This window comes from Anoplopoma fimbria, chromosome 19 (assembly GCF_027596085.1).
Source record: "Anoplopoma fimbria isolate UVic2021 breed Golden Eagle Sablefish chromosome 19, Afim_UVic_2022, whole genome shotgun sequence".
In the NCBI taxonomy this organism is placed as follows: Eukaryota; Metazoa; Chordata; class Actinopteri; order Perciformes; family Anoplopomatidae; genus Anoplopoma; species Anoplopoma fimbria.
The window spans coordinates 16,367,833-16,388,944 of record NC_072467.1 but is presented as its reverse complement, the minus strand read 5'-3'; the positions used below and the strand labels follow the sequence as shown (position 1 = coordinate 16,388,944).

The 21,112-nt window shown below is 41.4% G+C and overlaps 1 protein-coding gene across 1 annotated transcript in view; it reads left to right on the top strand.

The window, feature by feature from the left end:
• Positions 1-17,978, top strand: part of cmip (c-Maf inducing protein) — a 45,243-nt gene extending 27,265 nt beyond the window's left edge. Inside the window, exons 8-21 of the mRNA XM_054619709.1 lie at positions 321-424; positions 657-761; positions 3,476-3,931; positions 4,724-4,789; positions 8,478-8,504; positions 8,604-8,652; positions 8,768-8,875; positions 8,960-9,076; positions 9,573-9,713; positions 12,051-12,098; positions 12,234-12,380; positions 12,492-12,597; positions 13,516-13,586; positions 14,651-17,978. Of these exons, the coding sequence (XP_054475684.1) occupies positions 321-424; positions 657-761; positions 3,476-3,931; positions 4,724-4,789; positions 8,478-8,504; positions 8,604-8,652; positions 8,768-8,875; positions 8,960-9,076; positions 9,573-9,713; positions 12,051-12,098; positions 12,234-12,380; positions 12,492-12,597; positions 13,516-13,586; positions 14,651-14,704 (1,599 nt within the window). The 3' untranslated portion in view covers positions 14,705-17,978. The remainder of the gene's footprint in view (positions 1-320; positions 425-656; positions 762-3,475; positions 3,932-4,723; positions 4,790-8,477; positions 8,505-8,603; positions 8,653-8,767; positions 8,876-8,959; positions 9,077-9,572; positions 9,714-12,050; positions 12,099-12,233; positions 12,381-12,491; positions 12,598-13,515; positions 13,587-14,650) is intronic.
• The last annotated feature ends 3,134 nt before the right edge of the window (positions 17,979-21,112 follow it).

Below are 21,112 nucleotides of genomic sequence, written 5' to 3'. Positions count from 1 at the left end.
AAACTGCAACTTGAGATAAAAATATGCACCTGGAAAATACCCAATACTTTTTTCTACCCAGGAATTATTAATAAAGTGATGGATAAGGAGAATGATAGATAAACAGACCATTAAACACAATCTATAATGAAATCAGAATTTCCTGTGGGGTTAAGACACTAACCATGACTCATTTCAACTATCTAAAAAAAAAAAAACTATCTTTAAAAAGCTCCTTTCCCCATACCAATGCCAAAGGGGAGCCCTTTACCTTTCTAAAGTAATCTTTGAGTTTCCCTTTTTGGTTTGGTTGATAAATGTTAGTTGTGTGTCTCTGGCAGGATTTTGGAAAGTGCCCTAGACTGCGTCTCTTCACTCAGGAGTACATCCTTGCTCTCAACGAGCTGAATGCCGGCATGGAGGTTGTCAAGAAGTTCGTCCACAGGTGAGACGCCGTCCCGCACATCAAAAGCTTGCGTCCGTGTAAACGGGTCCCACAGGGACGTCAATGCCCCGCTGGGTTTTACATGTAGACACGTTAATGACTGCTGGTATATTACATATCCATCTCAAACTGTATTCTTAAAGCACCATGAGGTGATGGTGTGCTGTAACTGATGCTGAACCTTCAGTAGACAGTTGCCATGGTATCTAACCTGCACCCTGGTGTGTTGCAGCATGCATGGGCCAACGGGGCAGTGCCCTCACCCTCGTGTCCTGCCAAACCTGGTGGCAGTGTGTCTCGCCGCCATTTATTCCTGTTACGAGGAGTTCATCAACAGGTCAGTCACTACATCACACACACACACACACACACACACACACACACACACACACACACACACACACACACACACACACACACACACACACACACACACACAGTCTTTTTCCAGAACACAATGGAGTTTGTACTCGTGCCTCACCTCCTTCACTTTCCTTTCCACTCATGTTTCGACATCTCGTTTATCTGACCGCTGCACTTTGAGCAGCTCAGATCTGTCGGGCCTGAAGGTCAGCGGCATGGAAGGCTAGAGGAGCTACAGCTCCCCTGGGGCTTCACACTGCTCACTGCTTGTGTACAAAATGGCTACCTGAGTCAATGTATGCTCCCCCCTGACAGTGAGTGACATGAGTGAAAGCTGTGTTTTTGTTGTCTTTATGCTAAAGATGGCTCACTCAGTTATAGAGTTGAAATGCTGTGTCTAACGTCTCACTTTGACATGAGTTGTAGGTGACAGAAGTATATTGATTTACTGACATTATGGGAGTTAGGCTCTGATTGTTTATTAAACATCCGTCAATAAGAGTCATTTCATAACATAAGAACAAGAAGTGCACTACTGGTTGGAGTCTGTGATAACTAAAAATTGTTACTCAGAACAAAATGTTCATTGCCAAGTGGTATCATTGTTGGCGCTGCTGTCAAAAAGACAACCGCATTGCTTTCTATTTTCCTCAGCACCTAGCAACAAAACACGACAATGCTCATTTTGTTGTCCAAGGTTACTCCCGTTGGTCCACCGCCATTTCGGCTACTGTGGATAGATCTGCAAAGACCTTCCATTGATACCTTTTGTAACTGGAGATAGCTATCGATAGCATCAGGGGGGAAAAAAATGTAATCGCTTTCCTCCTCCTGTTTTGGTTGCATATTCTATGATGAACTTACTTTGTGCTGTAGGTGAGCGTCCATTATCCTGGGAGATCGTAGCAGAGAGAACTGCATAGTGAAAGTGAGGCTTATAGGGATCCACAGCCGTTATTGGTGTCAAACACATCATAGGCATTGTTTTCACTATGCGTCATACATTTCAAACAGGATCAAAAAGTTATGTGTCTCTCGCCGTTGACTACCGGACATGTTCTCCAAAATAAGGCCCCATGCTGGGACACCGGAACGGGCCGGACTTGGTCTCCTCATAGCCATTACTAGCGATGGTGGATGGATGATACAGGATTTTATTTATTTAAAAAAAAAAAACTCTCAATAATTTGTTTCTGGTGAATTTTCATTATTAGTTTAATAGTGAATGTCGCCTGTAGTGACTTGAAAAAGCTGTCTAGTTCGCCATCATGGTGGAGACATGAAAAATACAGGAATTATCATGTCAGAAAGAACAAACTTGTACAATTTATTCATGCAGGTGGACCTTATGATTTATGATTACCTTATTTATGATTGTTTGTTCATCTGATTTTCACACAAAAAGGATCAGTCCTAACTTGCAATACAAATATTTGTTTCTTAACAAAACGTAAGGTAAAGATATTCCAGTATTTTTTAGGGTAATTCAAGAGTCTTTTAATGATTATCAGGATAATATTGAGTATTCCAATTAGTTTTAAGCCAGGATAACCGTGTCATTAAATACATCGTCCCATGCCTTGTCCTTACATCTTGCAATCAACATTAACTTCACAAGTTAAAGCAGAAATGTATCTGTTGCTACTGTAAAGTGCAGATGATCCTTTAAACGCCTCAAACACATTAAAGGATGTTTGTTCGTTTTTTGTCCCGCAAGGTTTAAGAAATCACGTCATGTAATTTATTCCCTGAACAAATGTTTAAGACATAAACGAGTATCACCAGACAGTTCCTGTAAATCTTAATGCTGTCCATAGAGGCCTACTGTACACACACGTAGTTACACTTGCTGCAAACAGATGTAACTGCTGTGAGAAAGAAGCTCAGCCACAGCAGCCACCATTCTGCACAATGCATGTTTGTTCAGCTGTTGTGGTCGAAGGGTCATTCTTTTGTCATTGTTTAGACAAACACACCACTGTTCATTTCACACATCTTGTAGGATTAATATGAAGGAAACGGTACAAACATTAATCTGCAGATGTTACCGGGAAAGCAGATCAGATACCGTCCCGTGGTCAGACCAAGTTTTGCTATTTATAGCCTAAGCTAATTAGCAAAGACCTGTCGTGAGGTTTTTATTTCATTAAAAAGGAACAATAACCTAACAGTCCAGCACAAGGTCCAACTCTCAATCGGTGCTTGAGCTTTATCAATGGATTTACATATGGCATGGTGCATTAGAACAACCAAACAATTTCCAAGAAACAAAACTACTTTCTGTCACCAAAAGAAAGTCATAGCGAGTTTGCCCTCTGTTGGACCTCGTTCCAGTGATTTATTTTTAAATGCTTGTGTTTCTTTCTAGTGGGTTCCGTGGGGGCTTTGTGTTGACTGGAAATGTGCAGGTATAGGCTAACTTGACTCATTAGCGTCATCACCTTTGCTAGCTTCGCCCCAGAGAGAATCATACTTAGTCCAATTTTCCAGCCTCCAGCGCACAGAGGAACCGTCACTATGGTTACCGTGTCTCCTGGCTGCTTTATGTCACTTCTTTTGTCTTTCCCTTCTGTCATGATACTTCTCTTGCTCATACTTCCATTGACATTACTGCTGTACTTTGAAACTCCTGCGTTGACTATAGGATTTGCATCTGATCCAATCACCTTTCCTTCCCCCCCCCCACAGTCGGGACAACTCTCCCAGCCTGAAGGAGATCAGAAACGGCTGCCAGCAGCAGAACGAACGGAAGCCCCCGATGCCACTCCGCCTGCTGCGCCCCGAGCCTCCGACCCCGCCCCCTGCCACCCTCCTGCCCCTCTCAGCCAACTCCGGCGCCCCTCAGCCACCTCCTTCCGCCCCCTCAAACCCCGCGCCATCCATTCCCATCTCCTCCCCAACAACTCCCGCCCTGCCCCTCTCCCCTCCCCCTTCCGTCGTAAACTCCAGCGAGATCCTGGTGGAGCTGGAGCGGAACAACAACTCGGCCAACGCCAGGCGGAAGGGCGGGCCGTCGGGGGGCGACAGCGAGCCCAACCTCATCGACTGCCTGCTGGTCAGCCCCGCCGTCAACACCCTGTCCATCCAGCTGCCAGCGCAGGCCGACCGGGTGCTGGGCTGCTTCGCTCTCATCCTCAAAATGCTGTGAGTTTACAGATCAAACTGTCTCTGCTGAGTATTAATGGAACCCAGAGTCAGATGAGCTCTGTCATTCCGGTTTGTTTTCTGCCCCCACAATGAAGAGTCCCATCTACATGGCTATTTAGCAAACATTTAAGTGTTAGTTCACCTGTCTGAGGAAACACACTCGAAGATTCACTTTAAGTCTTAGATATGTCTTCTGGCCTCTTTTTTTAAACAAATGGCAATGGTGCAGTAACCGTCTATTGAGTTCATATTTTTCAAATCTGCTTTACTCTTCCAACTGTCCACAGTAGTGACAGATGTGTAATAAATGATTAAGAACACAGACCTAACCAGTCTGGCCAGGCCCCTGTATTAAAGATGTCGTCTGTTGACAGACTGTAAAGCCCTCTGAGACAAATGTGATATTGGGCTTTAGATTGAAAAATGAAAAAGACAAACAGTAGAACAAATATGCGCACATAGTCATGTGAGTAAGTGTATGCTGAAGAACAGATCAGTGTTAATGACTGTATGAGTGTCGGTGCTTGCCTCACAGTGTGAAAGAGGAGCAGCATTTGTGTATGTGTGTTTGTAACAAAGCAGGTGTTACTTAACTCTCTGTAATGTGATGCTGCTCCAGCTGTTAAATCAGCGCCGTGGGCCTGCGTCACATCGGCACCACTCGTGTTTCAACTACTCCTTAATCTTTGTGTTCTCCAGGCTACACCCTTCTCTTTACATTGTCACACTGACTCTCCTCATCTCTCTTTTTTTCTTTCTCTTTCTTTCACAACTGTCCGTGTCTGTCAGGTCGGACTATGATGACTGGAGACCTGCTCTTGCCAGCCTGCTGCAGCCCATCCCCTTCCCTAAAGAGTGAGTATTCACACATACACTCCTCACATCACACCGAGGCAGCCATTGCCTTTTAAGTAATTTAATTTACAAATGTAATAACAGGTAATATTATTCTAAAAAGGAGATTATTAGTCAAAGATTACTGATGCCTTCTTGTGAAGACAGCATGCTAATGCATTTATACTATTGCATAGTATTAATCATTCTCAAGTTAGTACAGGTACAAAAAAATTGTACTTTGTACTAAGTTACTTACCACCATAGTGAAAAAGTGAAATAGCACTTCAATTATTATTCATTTTTTTAAGGAGGATACGGAAGAAGCTATTATTACTCATCCGTAACCAACAATGTCATTTATACCCAATTCTGACACACATTAGATTGTGTGTGTGTGTGTGTGTGTGTGTGTGTGTGTGTGTGTGTGTGTGTGTGTGTGTGTGTGTGTGTGTGTGTGTGTGTGTGTGTGTGTGTGTGTGTGTGTGTGTGTGTGTGTGTGTGTGTGTGTGTGTGTGTGTGTGTTTTGGGCGTAGTCCATGTGTAACACAACAAGCAAATGACAAACAAAACAGAAACAGTAGTACATTCCTGTAGTGCATTTTTTGATTTAGCATCATAAGAAATGAACGATGGATCCAGGTGTTTATGAGGATGTGGATCCAGGTGTCACCGACCTCCTGCTGCTTTCTGCTTTTGGTGCCGTTGCCATAGCACATATATGTACTTAATATATATCTATGGAACTATTGCATGTTTCACAGGCCTCAGCACAATGAAGTCAGAGCTTCTCTAACCAAGACAGAAAAATAAAGCGTCTGTTCGCACCCAGGTGACAAGAGGGGAACGGGGCAGCTATTCAGCTCTATACATTCGGCCATACATAGGCCTACTAAGTGTATATATATATATATATATATATATATATATTTTTTTTTTTATTATATTTATTTTTTTTTTTTTTTTTCTGTATTTGTTAAAGAATTTCTGACTTCATTGTGCTGAGGCCTGTGAAACATGGCTTGTGAAACATGCAATAGTTCCATGGAGTTACACAATGTCTGCACAGCCTGTGTTAGTGACAGAAGCACATTAACAGGGCAGCAACAGCGGCTTCGACCCTCTGTCTATGTCGACAAAGGATGCATTGAGGCCCAGTACTAATCTCAGGTCAGCGCTCAGAACCCCATCACACAATCACTGTAGATACATGTATCAATGGACGGAAATAGAAAATCAAAGAAGGAAGAGAATCAGAGTGACATTTCACAGGCTTTTTTTATTTGGTAGACAGAAACGGGAAGTATGTTTATTAGAAAAACTCTTTAAAGTTACAGTAAACTGTAAAGTAGTACTAGCAGTGGTAAACTGTGTTTCAGTGGATTGTTTTCATGTTCCATGACAGCCTGAATGCTGTTTCGGAGAAATGCGGAATAGAGAACTTTTGGTTCCAGTCCAAAAACACCAGTGCAGCCATAACCATAATCATAAACTTTAACCATCAGCGTCCTTCCCCTCCATCTCCCTCCTTCCTCATTTTCTCCTCTCCCTTACATCACTGTCTCTGGGGGCGTGCACATGTTTTTAGGAGGATCCTGCTAGGGCCTGGCTTCTGACGTGGGTGAGGTACTTGAACACACCTCTGGGGGTAGTGAGCGTGGGGGGGGACGCCTCTCTCTCCCCAGAGAAGCCACCATAATTGGCTCTAAGCAGTCCCTGGGTTCTTTTTGGTAATTGGCCTGGCGGATCCAGAGCTTCATGAGCGTCTGCTGGTGGACGACTTGTTGTTCCTCCAACACTGGGACGCACCTGTTGCTCACCTGAGCCACTGTTGCCGGGTCGATGGCTTCGGGCGTCATTAGGAAAGGCAACAATACTCCCCAGCACCCTGTAGCTGAGAATATAATGAGTCACATCAGTGCATGAGGCACACGCACACACACACACACACATACACACGGGCGCACACACAAACAGAAACACAATCTGCACATCTGTTACTAGGTTACTAGTTTTTTCGTCACGTCTTCATGCTCGAACCGTTTTGCATATAGTGGTCACTTCTTACAATTTCAAAAGGACAATTTTGGGGGGAAATATTCTTATAAAAGGTAGCTGAGAATATTAACAGCACTTGGTTAGCCTAGCTTAGCATAAAGACTGGAAAGAGGTGGGGAAACAGCTGGCCTGGCTCAGTCCAAAGGTAACAAAGCACCTATAAAGCTCACTAATTAACTCGTCATATCTTACTAGTTAAATCCGTACAAAAACTGTGGAAACGTGTAAAAAGAATATGTTGTGTACATAAGTGTGTTCATTTGTTGGCATTAGAGCTGCCGGAAGGTGGATAAGCAAGGCTAGCTGTTCCTACTGTTTCTAGTATTCTTTGTGCTCAGCTAATTTAAATGACCGCTTCATAATTACCCGACAGACTTCAGAGTTGCATAACTCCTCTTAGCAAGAAAGCAAGGCAAAAATGTCATACGTTTAATTAATACATTTTTATTTTAATGAAATTATACTATAAAACATCATGAATTATGTCGAATATGGAGCTGAATATGTATATTTCTTTGCTTGCACACATCATAATGCTGCGGTACGCCACCTCAGGCACGAGGTAGCTTAACCCTTGGCACACTAGCAATAGACCTCTTAGACAGCCATTAGCAGTTGGGCTGCCTTTTAATTACCATAGTTTGATTGATTTTGTTTCACCTCATTGTGTGAGGACCCGCCCTACTCTACCTCTGATTGGCCAGCACTCATTGCCTTCTATGCCGAATTTGTAAAGTTCATTGTTGATGAACAAGAATGGTGGAAGGTTGGTAGGTTAATGATTTCAACTCAGATGTGGATGTTTTCAAGAGGATAAAAAATGTAAATGTTGCTTTGCACATACTTAATGTAAACATTTTTTTGTTGCTGTAACACTGATTAACAGGAAGATTTGAGAAGGTCTTTTCATATGAAAAAGGTTGCCGACCACTGGCATTAACCTTTAGATGGAATTACTCCTTTAACACATTTTGTGAAGATGACGCCCTGAAATTAATTTTCAAATTCTGGTGGCAATCCTAAAGTTTCCAGAGAGACTAAAGACTGCGCGTAAAATGATGAGCAGCACACGTGTAACTTCACTGTTGATATATTGGCACAACCAGAAAAAAAACCTGGCCTATTCAGTGCACACCATGTGAGCTTCATGACACTCCAATGAAGCCTTGGAACACTTGGAGACAGAAGAATTACAAACACAAGATTTTTGATAACTGTGTTATGTGTGATCACTTTATCTATTTCTCCGACCTGATATAAACCCGCCGTCACCACAGCAGCACAACATCTTACAACTGCTACTAAAATAATTATAATGAGCCCCCCAGGGATCGTTACAAAGTCATCTAATGTAACAAACTATTCCTAGAAGTTCACAGGCTCCTGTCTTGTGTACATGTGCTGCAAACGAGCTCTGCACTCCCTCTGAACCCGTTGACTGTATCAATGAGACGCCACATGTTGTCGTCATGTGAGAAGCAGCATAAAGGGGAAAACGTTAAACTGTGTATACACTGTCAATCTGAGCCGCACTGCTCGAAAAGCATTGAATGAACATTTCGTGAAAGAATCATGTTTGTTTCATCATATAGCTCTGCTCTGAGTGTGTTGGGCTCTCTAACATCTCTCTTTGTCTTCCCTCTCTCTCCAGGGCCCTTGCACATGCCAAATTCACAAAGTAAGCCCCTCCACACTAAACGCCGTCATACACAGATTCAATACGATTCCAGTTTGGAAACATCCTGACATTTGTGTTTCTATGCTTCTGTCCAAACAGGGAACTGAAATACGTCATTCAGAGGTTTGCGGAGGACCCTAGGCAGGAGGTGAGTGTTTATTTCTGCCTCAGCCTCGCAGCAGGGCTTAAAGAAAAGAGTTTTGTGGAGATTTTTGCAGAGATTCACCAACAGAAAAATTATCTTTTTGTGTTTTTTTTCCCAGGTGCATTCCTGCCTACTCAGCGTGCGTTCAGGTAAAGACGGCTGGTTCCAGCTCTACAGTCCGGGCGGGGTGGCCTGTGATGATGACGGAGAGCTGTTTGCCAGCATGGTGAGTGTATGGACACACAGAGTCAAATTCCACTTTTTAAGTGTGTGGGTTGCAATAACTGTCTCTCCTCTTCCTCTCCTCCAGGTTCATATCCTCATGGGCTCCTGCTACAAGACCAAGAAGTTCCTGCTCTCGCTGGCTGAAAACAAGCTGGGGCCCTGCATGCTGCTGGCCCTGCGTGGAAACCAGACCATGGTGGAGGTACAGAGCATTCACAACCAGGATTACGCTCAAATTCTTTCTTTAAATTGAATCCATTTTTTCCGCTTATCTATTTAAGTCCTTGTATATGAGTCTATGAATCATTTTATCAATGAACATTCTCTTTTATTCTTCATTATTCCTCATGTTGGCTTGGTGCATTAACATGTGGTAGTTTAGTTTATTCACCGTATTATATCGCCATTTATTCTTGTTTTATGTGTTGTGTCTTTGGCCACAACAAACAGAGACACGCCATGCAAATATATTTAGCTGAACCAAATTAAGTAAATGTGTCTGCTCCTCACTCCCAGTCTGCTCACAGGCTCCCTGTTATAACCTCATAGTCTTTGTGCTCTGATGATATCACTGTGACATCACCAGGGTTTTTTTCTCTTTTGACTTGACAGAGAAAACATTTGACACAGGTTTTTCTCAGGCTTAGTCCCGTAGTCCTCCTCATAGTGAGTGTGTATTTGTTTGCTTGTGTGTGCAGATCCTGTGTCTGATGCTGGAGTACAACATCATCGAGAACAAAGACACCCAGCTGCAGATCATCTCCACCCTGGAGAGCACCCAGGTGGGCCTCCGCATGTACGAGCAGCTCTGCGACCGACAGAGAGAGCTCAAAGAACTGGTGAGTTCCTGCCCCGACACACACACACACACACACACACACACACACACACACACACACACACACACACACACACACACACACACACACACACACACACACACACACACACACACACACACACACACTCGGTACTTCATAAGGTACAGTGAGGCCTGAAGAGCACAGGGCGCTGTATTCTCTGGCACCCCTGCAGTTCTCGTAGATCTGAACGGAGAACGTCTTGTTCCAGTTCGTCCCACATCTCTGTTGCGTTCAGCCTGTTGGACCGGAGGCCTCTGCAGGAAGAAGCAAATCACCAGTTTCTCATTACGTACAAATATTCTTGTGTCCTCAGTGACGCATGTGACCTACTTATCAGTCCACAATTCCAAAACAGCCGCTGTTAAAGGCCCCAGAAGTTAAGAATGTGCTGGATAGGATAAGAGCAAAGGGAGGGCAAGTTTAGAAGAATGATGCAGAACCCGAACAGAGAGTACTGTAATCATCTGACAACGTAATGAAGAGTTTGTTTCGCTGATCATAGCGCTGGTAGCTCCCCACACGTCGTAGCGTCCTTGAAGAGCACTGAACCCTGCCTCACGTCTCCACAATGTAATGTAATGTTCTCTCTGAGATGTGTGAGGAAGAACCATCTCTACTAGTATGAACATTAAATACTAGTTACTTCAAAGACGTATTGAGGCTTTGTTGCGGTTTCAAGCTTTTATTAATTTAATTCATTTATATTATTTATTTATTTCTGGCTCAGACCTCAACTACTTGTAAGATCCAACATACAGTGAATACATAGCAGCACTCTCAACATCCTGAAAACTACTGAAGTACCTCGGAAGCTTTCAGATCAACGTTTAACAAAGGTTAATATCTGCTGATGGCAAATTTGTCTTCAAGAAGAATTTACTGTGATCAGTTATTTCTGTGTTTCTTGATACATTTAAGACTTAAAAGATCAGGACTACAGATTTTTCTTGGCTCAAGACGAAAGAGTTGAATCCGACATTTTTGTATTTCCAAGATATGAAGCTGGTGAAATGAGTATATTGTCCTGCGTTGGTCTACCATATCTGAAAGTTAGTCTAGGTCTAGTAAAACTCTAAATACCGAAACAGCAACCACACCTCAGTCGTTTGGTGTAACTATAGTGTTAAATATTTTTAAGGGGACATATTATGCTTATTTTCAGGTTCATACCTGTGTTTTTGTTTCTAACTAGAACATGTTAACAGGCTTTAAAGTAAAAAAAACAACATTATTTTTCTCTTACTGTCTGTCGGAATATACCTGTATTTACTCTCTGTCGGAAACGCTCCGTTTTAGCGCCTGTCTCTTTAAGGCCCCCTCCCAAAAAAGCCCAGTATGCTCTGATTGGTCTGCGTCCTCCACGTCTGCGCAGCGTCACTGTATACTTTTGAATGAGCGTTTTGATACTTTCACAGTATTTGTATCACACCTGGACCTGCTTTTTAAGACTTCTTACTTTCTACAATATGGGACCTAAACAATATTATGTTCCTAGGAACAACTTGAAACCCAAATTTTATTGACAAGGAACAGTCTACAACAATGGCTAGATAGCCTCTGAGATATTTATCATGTCACAGCAAACTGTAAACCAGACTTTTTATAAAGTCATGTTTCTCCACACATCGCCTGCTTTTATGTTTACTTTTTTTCATTTAAGAGGGGACAATGCACATTAATCAACATGGACATCATGAAAAGTGCCAGATTTAACATACAGGCCAATTTTCCTCTGCAGTCCCTGGCAGGTTGATCAGGTGCCCACTTAGCTTGGTCTGGTAGATCAAATTCTACCGTACATGTGTTCTTCACATCTGGGGTCATCTCCCTATAATAATATAATATATATTATTATAGGGAGATGACCCCAGCTATTTAACATTAATTACAACAATAAATCACTCACAGAATATAATTTATGACCTAATTTCCTTACTGAGTTTGTAATTAGCAGTGAAACCAATGATTCCTGTTTGTCTGTGCAGTTCAAATACCCTCTTAAAAAATATGTCCAAAAACATGTTAGAAAATAAGATAATAAAAAACACATTTGGAAGTGTCCATGGATTCAAACATGAGCTTTTCTGTCATCCTTGTGTCCGATTTGATTTCTCTCTACCTAAATGCAGTGAGAGATCATGGTTCAAACCTGCTATTATGGAGTGTTATAGTCCTCTCCTTTCCCTTTTTCCTCAATGAGACATGAATGCAGCATGCATGCAGCCGCTCACACACCATCTACTGTCTGAAAAGGTTCCTGCAAGGCATTGAGTTCAGACGCCATCTTTTTTTTTCTGTGTCTCTCCTCTTCAGCAAAGGAAAGGAGGCCCCACCCGGCTGACTCTGCCCTCAAAGTCCACGGTGAGTCCACGCTGATGCCTTCACTGCCTCACACGGAAAAGAGTTTTAACCCTTTCTGTCCTTGCGAACATCCATTTTAAGATATTTTGAATTGCTATTTCAATATTGAATGCTTTTTTTTCTCTCAACATTTAGGATGCAGACCTGGCCCGCCTGTTGAGTTCAGGTTCCTTTGGGAACTTGGAGAACCTGAGCCTGGCCTTCACCAACGTCACCAGTGCCTGTGCTGAGCAGCTCATCAAGCTGCCCTCGCTCAAACAGCTCAACCTCTGGTCCACACAGGTACACACACACACACACACACACACACGCATATTAGTAACCACCACTGATCTAATACATCTTTCATGTCTGATGCATGTCCTCTCTGTCTCTGTCGTCTCCTTCCTTTAGTTTGGGGATGCAGGGTTAAGGTTGCTCTCCGAGCATCTGGCCTGTCTTCAGGTTTTGAACCTGTGTGAGACTCCTGTCACCGATGCTGGTCTGCTGGCTCTCAGTTGTAAGGAAACACACACAAAATGAATCATATCACTGCAGTCTATAGAAGGTTATATTACACTTATTATTACAATAATATTATTTATAAAGGGGACATATAATAAACACTTTTTCAGCGCTTGTGCACACAAATTTGGGTATCTGGAGTTTCTACCAACCAGCAACCTGTGAAATACAACCTCCCAGACAGTTATTTTTGTGGGCTGTCTAGATTAGAAAACAACACAACTCAGCAAGCCAGTCAGATTTGGCTCACCTTCCTATGTCAAGCAGGGCTCATTAGAACTGACCACCTACAGCTTTAGAACTTCACAGAGGCAGTTCAGACAGGTGACAGTCTGCTGAGGCTACATATACACTACTAAGTTCCTTTTTAAATGCATGAGTCAGTTTCCTGTACCTGTGTCACGTTGGTTTTGCCACTGCCAAGCAGCAGGTCTATTAGGTCCAATGAGAGAAGTGAACACAAATGATGTCCAATTATTCCACTATATAGTCACCAAAGTAAATATCGGATCCATTTAACAATCCACATATCCTCTTAACCTTTGAGCTGGACATGCAACGGCCATGCCCACTTTGGAGACAGGAAGTGTATACCATTTCAAACCATTGGTGGAGCTTGTAATGCATTCTCCTATGGTATAGAGCATCGTTGAACTACCGTTGCAAATCTGCGCCATATTTTTCATGTAAACATGTTCTAGTAGAAACCCCAAATACAAGTATGAACCTGAAAATGAGAACGTTATCTCTCTTTTAATGAGAATGAGTGGTCTCAGGAATGGCTAGGACACGTGTTATAGTAACAGAAACAGCCAGAATACAGGACGAGCTCAGAGTCAGAGTGTTAACTGTGTTGAGGGAGTCCTTTATACGATTATAAGTGTGGCTTATTGTGACTGTTTGCCTCTTTCAGCCATGAAGAGTCTGTGCAGTCTGAATATGAACAGCACCAAGCTCACAGCTGACACATACGAGGACCTCAAGGTAAAACTGCAACCCATACCAACTGCAAATATGTCACTGCTCAATATTGAAAATAGATGTCTACCATCTACACCTTCCATCTTAACTGTGCTTTTGAAAAAAACAAAGCAACATGCATTTTTATCTTTTAAATGTGCATTTATGTTTATATTGCCTTATGAATTTGCATGCATTTACTTGTGAAGTTAACAGGGGCTCAGAATTCACAGTTTGAAATACACCGTCCTCTCTGTCTGTCACATCACACAGCAAAGGCTTACAACATTTTTATAGGGCTGTATTAAACAATATGATCTTCTAAAGTTTCCTGAAAAGATCTGTCTGGTACGCATTACAGGGAAATCCTGTTCCTTTAACATAGTCCCCTAAATAGCTTGTGTAACATAGTCTTATAGCATACAATTCCATATAACTGGAGTATGAACTTCAAATCATGAACTAATGATCAATGAATATATAGTATACTATGAAGCTCCATTAATCAATCATTTTATATTTACATTTAATGAATATGGGAAAGTTGTTCACTTTTGTGGATCTTTCACCTCGTCCATCTTTGTCAACAGTCTATGATAAACTGCAGACAAGGTCAGCAAGTAGCAGGTAGAAAAACAAATCAGACACTTAGCAGTTAGATAGCAAGATATTCTTCTTAGAAGTTGGTGGAGACCAAAACCGAGATAAAACGAGAGTATACTGGTTTCCTCTTTGTTAGGTAGACAGAAACATTGGATATTAATTCTAATGTTGCTCCTTGTCTGTTGGATGTTTAAATTGGCAATTGTAAGATAACACTTTACCTTCTACATCTTTATAAGGTAATAATATGTCAGAAGTTATGAGCTTTTTCTGCTACCCCAAAGTGGCCAAGATTTCTTTCAGGGACACCTGTAAAATAAACCACACTATGTTTTGGGAAATGTGCTTGTTCGCATACTTACCTAGAAGGGTTATATATCAGTGCTGGAACTATTTCTCGGCTTACCACAGTTGGGGTCATGACTACATTTATTATGTGTACATTTTTAAAAGTCTTGACGCTGTTTCTCTGTCTCTTTCTGCAGGCCAAACTGCCCAACCTTAAAGACGTTGACGTTCGGTACACGGAGGCCTGGTGATCAACCACACTGCGCTCATACATAACCAGACACACACACACACACACACAGATGCACACACTGCACATAGGCTCAGATACATCACATGGAAACTGTGTAGTGATGTCACCTGCACCGACGCCCATCGTTAGACCAGGAACTCTGATATCATCCCCGATGTGACCACAACATCTCTGACGTTTTGCCGTCAGAGGCGGAGCCTTCATCATCTTCAGATGCCATCACCAGGAAGGAACTGTCCAGTCAGCATCCCTTCTTTTTCTAAATGAGAAACCTTCATGGACCTTGCCACTCCCCTTACTTACCTCTTTCGTCAGTGCTACAAGGACCTTGTGATCAAAGGACATGCAAGCCCCGTGTTTCACATTCGGTCTCTCAGTTTTCATATCCAGTCCAAGTCCAGCTCTCCCTCCTCTGTGTATGTGTGTGTCGTGAGGAAAACCTGAGCCTTCCTCTCTTTAATTCCTCTCTCTGTCTCTCTCCCGCCATCGCGCCATGAAGGCTGGACACAGCAGCTCACATTCCAGTTCTTCTAATGATCCGATCCACTATGTAGCTCTCCAAACCGACCGTGTTAAACTGTCCCTCTCGCGCTCTTCGGCTTCGGTTTTCAGCCATCTGGTCTCTCTCGTTTGGAAAATGAGGTGCTACCTCCGAGAGGAGGAGGAGGAGAAAGAAGAAGGAGAGTTTGCGAGACTGTGCCTATTCCTCTAAACGCCACATGTTCACACACAAAAAGGAAAAAAAGGTTTTTATCAACTTGAATGGACATATTTTTCCAGACATCTGTGCTTTCATATACTGTGTGTTTCTATATAAAACATATATATATGAGGAGAACCCCCCAGTGATGACATTTCAGAAACACTTTGGGACCTCTGCAGGAAAGTTAAATGGGGATAGCAACGTTTGGTCCTTTTTACATTTGTTCTCGGTGTACCATGCTGATGATCTCCCATTACTATTTAATAGGACAGCTGTGTAGCAGTAGCTGGGTGGTCTGGGACCGCCTCATATTTATAAGTTGTAAAGCCTCCTTAGCGCTGTCTCTCCTGGATTATTACGTCCTGACAGTAATGAAGTACACAGGCCCTGTGTTTTTATTTTGCAACGTACAACAAAAAAAGCCAACCAAGAGGGCACGCTCACATGGATCTCTGTGTACCACGCCATGGTGGTAACCTAGTGGACCTGATTACCAGACCCATCACCAGCTGACAGTTGTATGTTTTCATATCCTCTGCAATTTTTTTGAGTGGTGGTTGGGGGCTCTTTTTGAGACGAGTAAGAAAAAGGAGAAAGGACACTTGCCAAACATCGTCATGGAGTTGAGTTTTGTTTTGTGCATCTTCAGGCCAACGTGGGGCTGGTTCCAGTAGTGACTGGTGTGTCTGCTGGAACCTGCCTGTGGAGACTCTGACCCCCCTACCAGGCTGGGGTCAGGGTGAAGAGTCCCAGTGCCTCTGGTGGAGCTGTGGATGAGTTGCCTATTGTTATCTTTCTATCTGTCACACCACCTGTTTTGAATTGTTCTGCTGTATTTATATTACGCCATAAAATATTGGGTGACATTTTTTTGGCTGTGGGGATGATTCGTTCCCCTCAAAGGATGGGAAAAAAATTATTGTACATATTCTTTTACATTGGGCTGTAAGGGACAACAGATTAGGGGGAAAATTGGCACCTTTCGGCCACATTTGCCCGTCTACTTTCCCTCAAATTGTTTCATGCGAAGTGGTAACTGCCCTGACGCTCTGTCAGAATCTCTTTTTCACTCTCTGTCTAGTTTGGGTTGCTTTCTCAAGTCCAATCTCCACCCTTTTTCCCCCCAGTCGGCCCCGCTCTGACTGCATCCATCCGGTTTATTTATTTGTGTCGACCTCCAGAGTGCTCGGGATGTTTGTTGAACGGAGGCAGAAGCTGCAGCAAAGGACAGAACACCGTCCGCCACGAGAGGCTTTGTTTCCTATTTATTAGGTGCCATGCCAGTTTTGGGTTTGGCCCGTGGACTCAGTTTTGCGTACGGCCTTCTTTGGGTCTGGCTCTAGGACCTCTTTCATATCCTGTATGATGTGTATATACCAGTGTATATAGTCGTCTCCTCTCTTCGAACCCCCCCACCCACATTTTACCCTCTTCATCTTTTTTCTGTATCTCTCAGCCTCCCTTCATTGGCCGGCTGGTGTTGCCTTCATCTTACGTGTGTGTAGTTGTTTTTGTATTTCACACAAAGTGCACTGTAATCTAACAAATAATGTTTTTCAAAGTATCTTTTACGTTTTCAGACATCTTTGATTTGTTCACTTTAATCAGACATTTGTTTCCTGTGTTGTTGATTAATTTTTTTGTTTTTTTGCATGTACACGTCGCTACGTCATCTGGTATTTTTTATTTTGTTTTTATAAAAAGGTTTGAAATTTGATAAAAGGGTCTGATCACTATCTCACTGAGGTTAAGGACTGAAACGGAGAGATACCACAGAATTATTTTCTAATTGGTTGTTGCCGAGAACCGACCTTCGACTCTGGACGGATCCTATTGGTCGAGGCAGTCGGGATTTAAGTGATATTGCTTTTCTAAAAATCTCATACTGGTACTGATGGACTGAAGCCGCCCCAAGATGAGCTTTAATCATTGAAGTTTATTTTCATATATAAAAAAAACATTCTGCCAGATAATCATATCAGAGGTGGACCACACTGACTGAACGTTATCATTTTTAAATAAAGCTCCAGTGTAACTTTACTGTAATTTGTTTCATCCCTAATGTCTGAATGTTTTTTACATTTGGAAAATAGGGGGTGTATAATGGAAGGTTTTGTGTTGCGTCGTGTCTCCGTATCCTGTGGAGCTCACTGAGCTTTGCTTTCCCTTCCCGTCCTGACTCCTCCCCCCCCTCTAGTCCATCACCTCTGATGTTTGTAGTTAACACAAACTGTAAAGAGTTTCTATCATGTCTATACAGTTGTTATGGAAGGAACAGGGTCAGATGTGGCACAGCCTGACAAATATGACAGACTGAATTAAAAAAAATAATAATAATTCCTTGTAGTAAAAAATATGTTTTGGCAGCTGGAGTAAAAGGGGGGGGGTCGGGTCGCCCATCATGTTTCTCTCTCTTTTTCAGTCTTTCTCCACGTTGATCTGCTTCTCCTGCTGGGTTATTATTATTGCTGCTGCTGCTCTGTGGCTGTTGTAATAAAAATACAAAAGATCTTCAACAGGAAAAATAACAACTATGATGTGAAATATTTCAATCAAAAATAAATTGTCTGTGAATATGTTTCAGCTGCGTGTGGCATGTTTTCTTTTTTCAAGATGAACTTGTAGATTGTGCTAAGTAATTATTCAGCGGTTATTACTGCAGAACTACGACAGTGATGTAACAGTTTGGTTTGGAATACACTTTAAGTACGTGAAATATGATACACATTAAATTATTTGGTGGCTTCGTGTTCAATGGGCCATTCTATAATAATATAAGAAAGAAAATATGAAGCGGAGAGAAATTTGATTTTGGTCAATAAACTTTTGCTTCTTACTATGCAAACTAAATTAGAAGTGATATCAATACATCACAAATAATAATCCAAACTATTTTATACCATTTTGAGATTCTGTGTATGTATATATATTTATACTTATATATATTATATTTATGAACTCTATTTGCAACATTTGAACCTTTCTGCCAGAAATATTTAGTTGTAGTAGTATAATAAGGTAAATATAGGTAGGTGTCTGAATGGGTCAAACTTATTTACTTATTATTTTCAGTAGATAGTTTGTTTAGCTTTAGGCAACAAAAGTACTTGGTCAGGTTCAGATAAACATCCATAGCCTACAGTACGCTACATACACACACAAAAACACGCACACACATACAGTCTAAATGGGGTACAATTAAAAAGCATTGTTGGCTTCCGACACCTGGGTGCTTGTCTCTGCCATTCTATATACACCCAGGAGTAAATAAGCACATTGACCATTCCACAAGGGTGCAAAAAGTGTTTCTTCAAGTTTGACACAAACTTCCACCTTGACTTGAGGTTGAAATTATTAGAATTTAGTGGTAAAAGGTCACAAAACACGTTTTTGGCCTTGACTCAGGAATTCATATTTTAATTATGACAATTTTACGCAAATATTTAACAGGATAAAATTATGAAGTGGTTCATTTTGGACAGACATGGATGTAAACTGCAACATGACTGGCTGGTGTATTTATAGAAATGCAAGGCGGTGATTCAACTAATAAGAGTAGTAATACTTAATCCCCGGGCGCTTCATTGCAGCCCACTGCTCCTCCGGGATGGGTTAAATGCAGAGAAATAATTTCCCCATTGTGGGACTAATAAAGGCTTAATTATTATTATTATTATTATTAGTAATAGCTAGTTTCAAGTTGTGTTTTTAGGAAACACTAAATGACCCATTTCTGAAACGTTGGGATCAGACATCTGATACAATTCTAGCAATAATAGTCCTATTTTGTTGCAGATTGTTTCAAATGAAAAAAAAAACAGAATTTAATAAACATATTCTGACAATAGTTGGAGGTTATGAATTGACTCACACCAGTCAGCCACTGGTTAATAAACAATATCGATTGAAAAATCATCTTTTACTGTGTTTTAATGCCTCTTGAACAATTTTCCAATCCCATATGTGGTTCCACCGGTGGCAGAATTGGTCTTGTTGAAGAGTAGTGGAGGGACTTTGTTATTTTTAGTATTTGTCATTGGCTCACACTCAGACCTCACCAATATATGCCATTAGCATTATGCTAGAATAAAATGGTTTACAGACCGAACAGGCTTAATTAGCTACTGTAGAAACTATCACTATATATCCACCAATCTTTAAATCGCTGAGTAATATGCCGAGAAAATGTTTTCCACCTAATGAAATATTGAGAAAAAGCTGCTTAACAAGAGCAATGTTACAGTATTCCATCAGTTGTAATAAAGGCAGTGACAGAAACTGGAGAATCCTGTGCTGACAATTAATACTGAAAGACGTATAATAAAGCTGCTGAGAGCAGAGGACTCTGCTAGGCTCAATGTTTCTTGTAACTTAATAGTCACTATTCTGGCCAAATAAGTGTTTAGTTCAGTTTAGTTATCGGATATCAGAACATTTTTGTTTTATGTGCATTAATATTGTTTCTGATAATGTATGTGTGGTATGTCAGAGTTTTTGATATTCATATTACTTTGACATGAAGGCCAGATATCAGGGCACTATTATACTTTAAGTAGAATTTATCAATCTGAGAAAAATTGCTGAGATTTTAAAGTTATACTTTTAAAACCTAGACAGTTGTTTCTAATATTTACTTTAAAACTAACTGTAGGAAATGATAAATGGTACTGGAGAACCAAAGTATATATTAGTTTAAATCTCTCATTTAACCAATGAGGCTTTGTCCTGATAAATAGTAATACTTGCTTTTTTCTCTGATGTTTATACATTATTAATATGTCTGTAACTAATGTATTTGTGTATTGTTTTGGTTCAACTAACACCCTCCTTTACCATTTTTCAAACTGGGAAAAAAAAAAATCACTGACCTTCTCCAGGTTTTCCTTGACTGCAGGAAGCTGCAGCCATGCGGACGTCAGTGCTCTTCAATATGGCCACTTTGAAAATCCATGACTCCTACCAAGCCAGTCTTTTTTTTCTCCGTCAACATTTATGCTAATTTCAAATGCAAGAAAGCCTCAGACAGGAAGGATCGAACATTCTGACTGATGATTATCATCTAATGCAGTGTTTCACATTCAATATAAAAATTCAGATTCCGGGTGAAATTTAAAGACCTTTACAGATCAAAAATATGGGTAGTCGTTGGAGATTTCTGGATTTCCACTGTCTGAAAATGAGGTTTCTATGAAGTTCTATAGTGATAGAGCTGAAGAAGAATCTTTAAACCTCTGGTGGGATGGTGTTACAGGTCAAATTAAGCCTAAACCATGACAGACAAGCCCAAGAAACCATCTGCAAAGACCATTTAGCTTCAGAAATTAGGATGAAATTTAATTAATAATCTGACAAAAAAAAAAAAAAAGGTTGAACCATCATCTGTAAATAGCTTCTTCCCCTGCCAATGCTGGTACGTACAGAAAACTTTTGAGTTACATTTTCTTTTGGAACTAAAATCCCAACCAGTGAGTCATTTGTTACCAAGATGAAAAATAAAAAAACGGTCACATTTGGCGGGGAAAGGAAGCGAGTCCATTGAGAGGATGGAGAAGGAAAGGCTGCAACAAAGACACCATTCAACTCCCAGCTGCAGGTACATGCATTGGGAAAAGGCCCATTTAGGAATAGGAGCCAGAGTGAACCTGATGTGGACGGATATTCAACAGTAACGCTGCAACTAGATCTGCTGCCAATCAAGATCAG